The following is a 12,901-nucleotide window of genomic DNA, read 5'->3' as shown; positions in this document are numbered from 1 at the left end:
TTACTGAAAAAAACCCTGTTTCCTCAATTTATTTAAAATGTACTATTTTATTTACAAAATTTTAAAATGTATTTACCATTACTGTTTAGATGGAAAGCAAAATGAAAATTATCTCACCTATTAAGCAAATTTAAGACCCAGATTAAAGAAATAATTTCTAGCTCTTTCAAACCTTTTGACCATCCATAAGAGGAGTGAACCCAGACTGATTCAGAGCATACAGCATGCGCTTCAAAATAAAACATAAAAACAAACAAGTATGAAAACAATTCTTGATCATATAGGGAAAGGTAATACATTGCTCATAAAATGACAAGCAGATGCTTTTTGTTTCCTTTCATGCTTAATAGTACTGATCAGTGAGTGACAAGTAGTGATGAAATGGACAGTGAATTCAAATTAACCCTATCTTCTGTTCCCTGTAATAATGTTCTTTATTAAAAACATTATAGTAGAATAGAAAAGATTAGAATTAGCAACAGATTCATGATTCCATGCTTCGCTCTGTTAAGTAATATTTAGAAAATTCCACAAACATACCCAATAATACACTAATAAAAATGCAAATTCTTCTAATTACCTCTTCTAGTGATTTACAAGTTGCCTGTGTTTCGAGGATTATTCGAACATTCTCCTTAATCTTTCTTAGAGCAATCTCAAGTTGATTGGGAAGGGGCAAACTGGGGTCTGGCAATGATCCTGTCGCCTCTTCAAACTATTAAGAAATAGCATTTTTGAAAAAAAGCAGTTACATAACTAAAAAGAATACTGTTAAAACTATGGCATGGCTAAACCTCACTTATATTTTAAATAAAAGAAGATAATATCAATTAAAATTCGATCTGACTTTAAAAACACTTCTGTGGGTTAACATTATAGGTTATGCTATAGAGTAGCAAACGGAATTAATTATACCTTTTGTGCTGCTTTTAGTATTTCATTTTGCTGATGGTCAAAAATGTCTAGTTGGCGTTCCAGCTCAACTTCTCTTTGGTCCCAGGCCATCTGCCTTTCTTCATGAAACTATCAGACACACACAGAGACATTCACCAAGCACATAACAAAAACGTTTACAAATAAGTTTTTATTTAATCCTTACAACAATCCTTTGGGGTCACTGTTTTCTCATTTTATGAAAAAGGAAGCAAACTCAGAGAGATTAAGTAACTTGCCTAAGATCACAGAGATAGAAAATATGAAGTCAGGATTTCAATCTCTCCATGCATCCATCCATCCATCACATTTAATTATATATACTATATGTTAAGCGCTATTCTAGGCAATAAATAAATATGTATGTAATATGTTAGAGGGTGATGAGTGCTGGAGAAAAATGAACTTATATAATCCCTAGTTAGGGAATCTTGATGGTAGAATTTACTGTTGTATACTGGGTGGCTAGCGAAGGCGTCATTGTTAAGGTAAGACATTTGAGCTAAGACCTAGAAGCAAAGAGCATAATACAAGGATCTGGGCGAAGAACACTTTAACTGGAGGGAACAACAAAATTTGCATGAACTTAGGGAATTTTGTCTGCCTCTAAAGTGTATATGCTTTATTCTACACCAAGCTACCTTCTACTCCATCAGGGAGAGCCAGTAGAAACTCATAATTGTGAAGAGTCAAATAACTAATATCAAAATAAAAATTAACTTTCAAATTTATGTATTATTCCTTTTATGTATAAAATTACTATTACAACGTAAGTAAAAATACATAAATTTTTTGATGCCTTAGAAAATAAGAAACAGGGGCGCCTGGATGGCTAAGTGTGTTAAACGTCCAAACCTGCAGTTCAGGTCATGATCTCACATGAGATCAAACCCTGCGTCGGGCTCTGCACTGACAACCCCCAGAGTCTGCTTGGGATTCTCCCTCTCCCTCTCTCTGCACCCCCCAGCCCCCCGCACTCACGCTCCCTGGCTCACGCTCTTTCTTCTTCTCTGTCTCTCAAAATAAATAAACAGACATTAAAAAAAATAAGACACAGAATCTATTATAACAATAATAATGAGAGCTATAATCAATTAAGAGAATAATGCAGAGGTGCTTGGGTTGTTCAGTAGGTTAAGCATCCAACTCTTAGTTTCAGATCAGGTCATGATCTCAAGGTTCATGAGACAGAGCCCCATATTAGGCTCTGTGCTGACAGCCTGAGCCTGCTTGAGATTCTCTTTCTGCCCTTCCTGAGCTCTCTCATGTGCACACCGCACGCGTGTACACACACACACACACACACACACACACACACACACACAGAGGCTCTCTGTGTCTCTCAAAATAAATAAACTTCAAAAAGAGAATAATGCAATCACTCATGCGATATTATGTTTAGCATCTTAGCAACAAAACGGCAAAATAAATATAAAATGAAACCTTGTTTTGCTGCACAATTTCTTCCTCCAGACTGCTGATTGTATGCTCATATTCAGAAATTATATTATTCAAATATTTTATTTCTTCTTTATCCTTGACTAATTCTCTATTTAGTTTAAGCTCTTGAAGACGTAGTTCTTCTATTTTCATATGCCAATTGATTACCTAAACATTTATAAATTACATGTACAAATGTAAACTGACTACATAAATATTTCCCCATCAATTTTAATAATTTTAATTGAAACTAATATTCTTTGAGATAAAAATTATTCTTGGTTGAGTCACATGGCAAGGTTTATTTAAAATTTTCATAGTCTTTTACAAAAATACGTGCAATCTTAACATAAAACATTCTTCAAATCATGTGGGAATGGGTAATACTAATACTACCATTTATTCATTTATTTTCATATATGTAATTGAAACATTGGTTTTACATTTAAAAGGTAATCCTAAATACTTCTAAACTAGAAATTAAAATTTAGTAGCAAGCTAATTGCTTTTCATTTAATGCATACCAAATGGGGGTAAAAACAAAATTATTAAAAAATAAATGTGGGTCTACTACCTGTAAATAATTTTAAACAGATAATAATTATGAAGGGTATAATTCAACTGATAACCACTATAATGTTTACAAATAACTAAAATTAGTATTTAATTAATATACATAAACTTTTCTAGAATGTTTCAAGTTCTTTGATAGTATACAATCTAAGCATTTCTACCAAAATCACTGTTTAGAAGAGTTTCGTTTTATTATCACAAATAGACTATCAAATAGCCAAAACTCTTAACTTATAAAACCTAAATTAATAATATAATTGGAATTTTTGTCATATTGGAAGCATTTTTCATATAGCTATGTGTTAAGATCTTAAAATTACTTTTTAACTCTTTTTGGAAATACTGAACCGAAAATCAATGTTTTACCTTTTGGGCTCCCCTGGCATCCTTTAAAGTGCTTATTAACTCTTCAAGCCCTTTTAACTTTAACTCCATTTCCATTGTTTTGTTTTCCATATTTCTATGCTCTTGTTGAGAATTTTTCATTTCTTGCATTATCTTAAGTTTGTCGTTTTGTAATTGAATCATCGTTTTGGAGAACTTTTCCTGTTGTGCCAAGGGTAAAGCTCCACTAAACTGTCGTCGGAGAGACTGAATTGTTTGGCGCAGATGTTTTGCTCTGTTTCTCCCCTCCAGACGGGCATAATAGAGAGCCTGTTCCTTTTCATCAAGTTTCTGCTCTAAGCGCAAATTACAGGCCTCCATCTTCTGCAGTTTAGATGTAACTGACTCCAACTTACCAAGAGCAGTAGCCTCACTGATTTGAAGAGAGACGACGTGTTGATGCAACTTGGCAATTAGTGCCCTTTCATCAGACTGTGCCTGATATAAAACGAATATATCTGTAATCAGTTTCAAGTTTTTCTAATGACACTTTTCATGGATTTAAAACTGCAACTTACTACATAAATTTAAAAAGTGTGCTTTATGAGATGCTATAAAAATCTAGCCTAGCTCTAATACAGATTACCAAAATCTTGTCAAAGAAAAAGCCCCACGATCAAACATTTAAAATGTAAATCTAGGATCCAACTAAATAACGGCTGGCATATTACTGGTTTTGTTTTACACCTTCCATATGTAAATAACAATGTTGGGATAACACTAATGTGGACACTTTTATTAACCTTAAACAATTTATAATGGGAGAGTATGTAAAAAGCTATACATTACTACAAGAGAAAATACAGGTATGAAAAAGTTACTATTTCTCCTCAAATCTTAACCTTGATTAGCTGCCAGCACAATGTATTTGTATGTAAATGCTTTTCTGTATCATGAATGATGTTTCAAATTAAAGTTTTTCTAATCAGGTTACCATGAACAAGTATTAGACGTTCCATTTGATTTAGCCTATGATTAAAACCATAAAATTATTCAATATCTAATGTGAATTTAGGAAGAAGAAAAAAACCCACTTAAAAGAGCCGATAATGTACTTACCTGATAGTCTAACAGTTGCATTCTGACAGATTCTAATTCTTTTTCCCTGGACTGTTGTTGTGCATTCAAAATTTCAACTTGTCTTTTGGCAATATCAGAAATCTCTTTCAGTCTAGGAAATAAAAAGATAATTTAGGAACAATTAGGTCCATTTTCTAAGTAAATACTAATATTTCAGATTTTTAGATTCTTGGAAAAGCAACTAATTTCCAGCATCTTTTCTTCGCATGATACACTAAAGCAAAACTTCCTAAACTGTTTAATGAAATATTAATTCCATGAGAGTTGTTAAAAAACTCCATTCCCAAAATTCCACTCCCTTGAAAATTCATAATAAATAGTATTGTATGAAATGATCTGAGAAGTTCCAAAGTAAAAAATTATCTCTTTCTATACCATAATATACTTATTACCCTAGTTTGGCAGAGCTAGAATAAGGTTGAAGTAGGTTTATTTGACATAACTGCACAGTTAAGAATGCAGAAATTTAAAATTCCTAGGTTCCCTAGGTGGATTAATATATGCTTTGCTTGGGGCGCCTGGGTGGCTCAGTCGGTTAAGCGTCTGTCTGGCTTCAGCTCAGGTCATGATCTCACGGTTTGTGGGTTCGAGTCCCACATCGGGCTTTGTGCTGACCCCTAGCTCAGAGCCTGGAGCCTGCTTTGGATTCTGTGTCTTCCTCTTTCTCTGACCCTCTCCTGTTCATGCTGTCTCTCAAAAATAAATAAAAAACATTAAAAAAAATTAGTATATGCTTTGTTTTAAATTTATAAGCTATCAGAAGTGAAAAAAAGATTATATGCTTACTATAATTAGAAAAACGGGAGAAGCTTGATGATAAATTATTAAATTTCCTCCAAGATTACTACTATATGACCACACAGGTAAAGCAAAAATGCATTTTACTTTGGGTTAGAATAACTTTAGTGCACTGTGACAGATAAAACAGGTTCCCTTATTCTGATTAGAAATACTCATTACCAGTTATGTAAGTTTTAAAAATTAAAATAAAATGAATAATTATAAATTAGTTTATCTCAAAAGGTGAGGTCTATTAGATAAGAGGAAGAATACAAAATGGAGTCCTTCATAGTGAGGTGGTCTGAAAATGATGGACATTCCCAAAGGACTATCAATACTCCAAAAAAATGGGTGTAAATTTATAATAGGCTAATCATAAAACCCTTTTTACGAATTATTTGTGGTTGGCAGATCAACTTTTGTTATGGCTCCTATTACCCTTCTACTGAAGTAACTCGAAAGTACCCAGGAGAATGAGTACATAGCATCTAGCTGACACACGATATTTACACCTTAAATGTATTTTGTGTTCCAAGTGAATAAACTATTTCCACATGTAAAATAAAAACCACAATGTTACTTTAGTGTTAGTAAGTGTAATTATATGAGTTAATATGTTTAATACCTAGCACAGTATACAGTATTTAAAAAATGTAAACTGAATCATTTTCTGAATTTTTCATTTTATTAGAATCTAAAGAAACAAGTAGAAGAGATACTAGTACTCCTTTAAAAAAGAGAAAAAACTTAAGTTTATTTTATTATTTTTTAAAAGTTTACTTATTTTAGGAGAGCAAGAGAGGGGAGGGACAGTGGAGGGGAAGAGAGGAAATCCCAAGCAGATTCCATGAGTCCAGCACTGAATCTGATGTGAGGCTCAAACTCCCAAACCATGAGATCATGCCCCGAGCTAAAACCAAGAGCCAGATGCTTAATCAAATAAGCCACCCAGGCACCCCTTTATTTCTTTTTAATCAAAATTTATTTTTTTGCTAAAAAATGCTACCCATCATCTGAGCTTTCAGCGATCCATAATCTTCCCTTAATGATGCTGGCTGATCAGGGTACTGGTTACTTAATGCTGGAGTGGCCATGGCGATTTCTTAATATATATTAAAAATATATTTATATTTGTTATGTTGTTTTATTTCAGTACAGTTAAAATACAGTGTTATACTAGTTTCAGGTGTACCACATATTGATTCAACAATTCCACACATTACTCAGTGCTCTTCACAAGAAATGTGCTTCTGAATCCCTATCACCTAATTAATCCATCCCCCTACCCACCTCTGCTCCGGTGACCAAGTTTGTTTTCTATAGTGAAGAGTCTGTTTCCTGGTTTGTCTCTCTTTATTTCTTTTTTTCCATTGCTTTGTTTCTTAAATTCCACATATGAGTAAAGTCATATAGTATTTGTCTTTTTCTGACTTTCTTATTTCACTTAGCATTATATTCTCTAGCTCCATGCATGTCATTGTAAATGGCAAAATTTCATTCTTTTTTATGGCTGAATAATATTCCTTTACACACATACATATGTGTATGTGTATACAATACACACACATATACATACCACTTCTTTATCCATTCGTCTATCAAGGACACTTGGGGGGTGATGGTCATGGAGGAGGGCACTTGCGGGGAAGAGCACTGGGTGTTATATGGAAACCAACTTGGTAATAAATTACTTAAATAAACAACAAAAAAAGGACACTTGGGCTGCTTCCATAATTTGACTATTGTAAATAATGCTGCTATAAACATGGAGGTGCATGTATCCTTTAAATTAGTGTTTCTGTTTTGGGGGCTAAATACTTAGTAGTATTTAGAGTAGCTCTATTTCTAACTTTCTGAGGAGCCTCCATACTGTTTTCCATAATGGTTGCTCCATTTACATTCCCAACAACAGTGCAAAAGTCTTTTTTTTTTTCCTACATCCTTACCAGTACTTGTTTTTTGTGTTTTTGATTTTAGTATTCTGACAGGTATGAGGTGTTTTCTCATTGAAGTTTTGGTTTGCATTTCCCTTGAGAGCATCTTTTCATGTGTCCATTGGCTATCTAGGTATCTTCTTTAGAGAAATGTCTGTTCACTTCTTCTACCCATTTTTAATCAGATTGTTTTTGGGGTTGAATTGTATAAGTTCCTTATATATTTTGGATACTAACTCTTTATCAGATATAAGAAACTTAAGCTTAAATAAGTTGAATGACCACCACACTTCCCTCCAAAAAAAATATTAATATGACAAAGAACTAGATTGCATAGGGTCTTGATTCCAAATTCAGTGCTTTCTGCAATTCTATTCCTGGACTGTGAAAAATATGAATCTTGAGAAGTTATTTCTTCTTCAGTGGTATTATTTATGCCTGTTAAAAATTAATCTTATTAGTATTTAACCTTGTTCTTACAAAAACAACAAAAATAAAAACAACCAGTATCAACTCCACTAAGAATATGACCCCAAACCCCTATAACTAGGCTTCTTAAAGATAAATTAGAGTAGATGCATCTAATGACTGAAAAGTTTGCATGTACCTACTTTGACACTTCAACTCTTAGTTCCATTTCAGTCTTCTCCAATTCTAGAATCCGCTGCCTATCAGCATCACTCACTGTCTTGCTCACACTCTCAGCTAGTTCATCTCTTAACATCTGTTCCACCTTCTGTGCTTCCAAATTGATTTTGGTAAGCTACGAAAAAGTAACAAAAAATGTCCAGATATATTAGTTTTTGGTAAGGTTTTCCTCTCAAATTAGATATTACTACAGTTCTCTTTACTTGGCATTAGTCCAGATACTGAACTGAGTGTGAAATATTAAGAATGGATTGAAGAGGGTAAAGAGTCAGGAACAGATTATAAACACTTAGGTTATATGCCCACCTACCAAAAGTCATTTGTATTAGACAACTCATAGTCTAATATTTGAATCCCTGATTTTCTAACAGTTCTTTCAAATGTGGTAATATATTATGCTTTACTTCAATTATATCATCTATAAATAATGATGAATGAGTTAATAAAATCTTAACACATTTACTGACTCTGTTAAAATAAACAAAATGACAAATATGTTTTGAAAAGTATACTAATTCTGAGGTTGCCTGGGTGGCTCAGTCGGTTAAGCATTTGACTTCAGCTCAGGTCATGATCCCACAGTTCGTGAGTTCGAGCCCCACGTCAGGCTCTGAGTTGTCAGCACAGAGCCTGCTTCAGATTCTGTGTCTCCCTCTCTCTCTGACCCTCCCCCATTCATTCTCACTCACTCTCTTTCTCTCTCTCTCACTCTCTCAAAAATAAACATTAAAAAAAATTAAAATAATGAAAAGTATACTAAATCTCAAAGTAAATATTATGAGTGCCACTTCATCATTAATTGTTGAATACTTGGAAATTGTTTTAATTAACAACTGATTTAATATTTCTGAGCATATCAAAAAAGTCTAAAACCTACTATTAAAATGTAATGTCCTAAGAGCAGAAATTACTGTCTATTTTATTTCCTGTGATAAAACTAGCCACCATACAGTGTCTGGCATATAACAGGCACTCAATAAATATTTGTTAAATGAACTATGGTTGTGGAAGGCAATATCAATATTAAGCAAATTATATCTTTTTACATTAAATCTAATAATGTAACACTGATGAGAAATAAGAACTCATTCACAGAAATACCTGTCTTTTTAAACAATTCAGATTAAAAACACATCTTTTATTTATCCATTACATGAAACACAGCACGGTATTAATGTTACTTCAGAAATACAATGTCCAACATGACTAGTCCTTTATGCTAACTGCATGAAAAAAATTATATCAAACCTCAGCAAACTTGGCTTCCAATTCAAAATTACGTTCTTCCATTTGCTTTAATGAAGTCCTTACATGTTCGTACATTTTCTGAGAATGTTCAGCCCGTTGCCTTTCATTTAATTCTTTCATCTCCAGCATAGTGATTTTTTTTGAAATAGAAACAATTTCACTGTTGGTTATTGATTTCTTTGCCTTATCCATGTTCGATTCATTTCCTATATGCAATAATACTAAGTCAGTCTCAAGCCGTTATCAAAATTATATCCCAAATATTTTAGACACTTGTTTTTTTTAAATGTTTAAATGTTTATTTAGTTTTGAGAGAGAGAGAGAAACAGAGTGCAAGCAGGGGAGGGGCAGAGAGAGAGAGGGAGACATAGAATTGGAAGCAAGTTCTTGGCTCTGAGCTGTCAGAACAGAGCCTGACATGGGGCTCTAACTCACGAACTGTGAGATCATAACCTGACCTAGAGTCAGACACTTAACTGACTGAGCCACCTAGGCGCCCCCGGACACTGTATACAAGGATGCAATAATATGATTCCATGGATAACACATGATACTTATGAATTATTACAGACCTAGATTCCAGTTTTAGCTCTGCTGCTTCCTGTCTGGACACTGTCTATCTCATTTAATCTCTCTGGAATTTACATTCATCAACAGTCGAATGATAATAAAAGTTATTCCTTATAGAATTTAGGAATTTCTATAGGGAATCCAGCACTTATTTAAGAGAGAGAGTAAAATGAACAGAGAACTTACTACAATTGAATATAATACTCCTTTTCTATATCTTAGTTTAAATGATATCTTCTTTCATGTAGCAGCTACATGGAAATCAATTCACCCTTAATCTCTTAATGAATTAAAAATTACATTTCTAAAAGTAGCTTATTTTAGATAATATTAGGCCCAATGTTAGGCTTCACTAAACTACTACATGTCCCAGTTACCAACTTAATAAAACATCTCTCTTTTGTAACAGAAACCTTGAATAGCACTAGAGCTCTAAGATCTAGAAAACAAACATATAAAAACACTTTATCCAAAGGAGCAAATTTATTTGAAAATTATAAAGCACAATGCTAGTAAGATAAAATTATTTAAATGTCATAAACTAAGATAACCACTTGAAAAATGAAGATGGAAAACCATTTTAAAAATGAATATGGAAAGTCCTAGCAGGACCAACAAAGATTTTAATATCCTATGGAGACAGTAATATCTGTTAGATATACATGAAGAGATTCATTGAACACCATAAACAATAGCAAAAATAAGAAAGCCTAGTGATTCAATCACTCAAATGGTAAGATATTACATGAATATTTGTATGTGTAAGAATGATGAATAAACAAATATATTCATATGTACTACATGAATACGTATATAATATTTATATAATTTAAAATATATATATGTTTACCATTAGAGTCAAACTTACATTTATTTTATTGTTTTAAGGTTTTTTTTAAATTCCAGTTAGTTAACATACAGTGTACTATTAGTTTTGGGTGTACAATATAGTGATTCAACACTTTCATCCAATATCCAGTGCTCAGGTAAACATGTATAAGGTAATACAAAAAAAAATAGTAAAACTATAGATAATATAAACTCTTTTCAAAAATTTTTGATGTTTTATGGTGACCTTTTAATTTAAATGTATCAAATGATGCATTCCTAATATAACTTTACACATGGTAGAAAACTTCTAAATACTACCACTAAAATCAAGGTATTTAAAAATTGTCACCAGTCTTGATTGTTAAATGGTTTAAAATAATTAATGCTTTGTCATTTTTTAGTATATGTGATATCACTAGGAATTAATCTGATCTAATAACTAAAACCCATATTTTGGTAGTGATTAGAAAAAGATATTATTCATTAAACTGTTAGGCAGAGTTCATTCTTATCAAAATACTTCCTTTTCATCTGATATAGAAAAGGAACTATAAGTGAATAATATATTCAGTACTAGCTCTTCATCATTTTACATTAGCAGAGTCATAATACTTACCTAATTTAGTTTCTTGTTCCCAGGCTTGTTCAACAGTGTGAAGTTTTTCCTTGGTAATCTCCAGTTCTTTATTTATAGACTCCACTTGCTCTTTCAGGGATGCATTTTCACACTTAATAAAACAAATATCATTGAGAAATTACATTATAATTCATGCTAACACAAATGATATTGCCTTAACTTATGTAATATCTCCTAGAACTCACAATCCATTTTTTAAACAAAATTAGGAGCTCCCCACATGTAATATATACACACATACATATATATGTACACACATATGTATGAAAATATTTTCAAATAATAAATATCTTGTGTATCCAGTATGTAGCTTCTGAGTATCAGCTTCTGTTATGTTCACTTTGGCCAAACTGCAATGCTTAGAGTTTCGACACAAATATTTACTGAGCATCACCAGCATGCCATCAGCATCAGATGCTGCATGTCCACGTACAAAATTCTGGCCTTCACAGGCCTCACCATTTAGCATCCAGGGTACCTGTGTGTGGCAGGAGTTGGGGAGGGTGTGGAAGACAGCAGACAGTGAACAGGTAAGTGAACCAAAAAATCTGACAGTGTAAAGATCTAGAAAGAAACAGAGTATGTGTCTGGAAAAAAATAAGAGGAACTATATCAAGATAGAATAGTTAAATAAGGCATTAACTACTGACGAGGTGGTATTTAAACTGGAAGCTAAGGTATGAAAAGGAGCCAGTCTTTTTCTTTTTTTTCAGTTTATTTATTTTGAGAGACAGAGAAGAGCAGGGGAGAGGCAGAGAAAGAGAAAGAGAGAGAGAGAGTCCCAAGCAGATCCCATGCTGTCAGCACAGAGCCCAATGTGGGGCTCAATCCCATGAACCATGAGATCAGGACTTGAGCCAAAATTAAGAGTCAGACACTACCTGACTGACTGAGCCACCCAGGTGCCCTAAGGAGGAGCCAGTCTTGACAAGAAGCTGGTCAGAGAAAACAGCTGATATATTGATAAACTCTGATGCTGTGCTGCGGACCAATTTTGGGGAGTTAGAGAACTTCAGCAGAGTCAGCAAAAATAACAGCGATGAGTAGTGTAAATTAAAGCTGGAGTGATAATAAGGGGGCCATACTAGGTCAGGCACGGTATGTCAAGAAAATCAACGAGAATTCAACTTAATATATAATAGGAAATCATTTAAACATTTTAAACTGGAAGGTTTTTTTGTCATTTTTTTAAAAAATGTTTTTAATATTTGTTTGTTTTTGAGAGAGAGAGAGAGAGCATGAGCACGGGAGGAGCAGAAAAAGGGGGAGACACAGAATTCAAAGCAGGCTCCAGGCTCTGAGCTGTCAGCACAGAGCCTAAAGCAGGGTTTGAACTCATATATATATATATATGGAAAAACACTATATTCCAGAAAACTGGTAGTTCAATTTCAAAAACAAACTATAGAAGTACTTAGAGCACCATAAGAGATGACATGAGGTAAGTGGGGGCTAATCACAAAAGGAATTTGACTTTTATTCCGTAAGTGGCTGACAGCCATTAATAGGTTCCATGAAGCAAAGGCGTGGTCACATGGTCAGATTCACATTTAGAATGACCACTGTGGTGGAAGGAAGGAGGAGGCAACACAGGAGACAAGGATAGAGTAACGGCTACCACAACATACGTAATAAAGAATAAAACTGAGAAATGGCCAATAGGGATAAAAATAAAACTGAAAAATTACCATTAGGGATAAAAATATTCAGAATTACAATTGAGATGCAGGAAGAGAAATGGATATAACACAAATGTAATTTTTTTTTTATTTTAAGGAAAGATGAAAAATGTTTGGAAAAATAGATAAATAAAAGTTAAAAATTACTCATTACTATTATCTAC

At 33.3% G+C, this 12,901-nt stretch overlaps 1 protein-coding gene across 1 annotated transcript in view; it reads right to left on the bottom strand.

The window, feature by feature from the left end:
• CEP290 (centrosomal protein 290) overlaps positions 1-12,901 on the bottom strand; it is an 85,159-nt gene that overhangs the window by 36,868 nt on the left and 35,390 nt on the right. The window contains exons 26-33 of the mRNA XM_029955359.1: positions 11,038-11,149; positions 9,021-9,226; positions 7,736-7,887; positions 4,390-4,501; positions 3,313-3,768; positions 2,377-2,541; positions 916-1,023; positions 581-715 (exon numbers count right to left, since the gene is read on the bottom strand). Of these exons, the coding sequence (XP_029811219.1) occupies positions 581-715; positions 916-1,023; positions 2,377-2,541; positions 3,313-3,768; positions 4,390-4,501; positions 7,736-7,887; positions 9,021-9,226; positions 11,038-11,149 (1,446 nt within the window). The remainder of the gene's footprint in view (positions 1-580; positions 716-915; positions 1,024-2,376; positions 2,542-3,312; positions 3,769-4,389; positions 4,502-7,735; positions 7,888-9,020; positions 9,227-11,037; positions 11,150-12,901) is intronic.

Source organism: Suricata suricatta, chromosome 10 (genome assembly GCF_006229205.1).
Source record: "Suricata suricatta isolate VVHF042 chromosome 10, meerkat_22Aug2017_6uvM2_HiC, whole genome shotgun sequence".
Classification (NCBI taxonomy): Eukaryota; Metazoa; Chordata; class Mammalia; order Carnivora; family Herpestidae; genus Suricata; species Suricata suricatta.
This window is presented reverse-complemented; position numbering and strand designations above follow the sequence as displayed.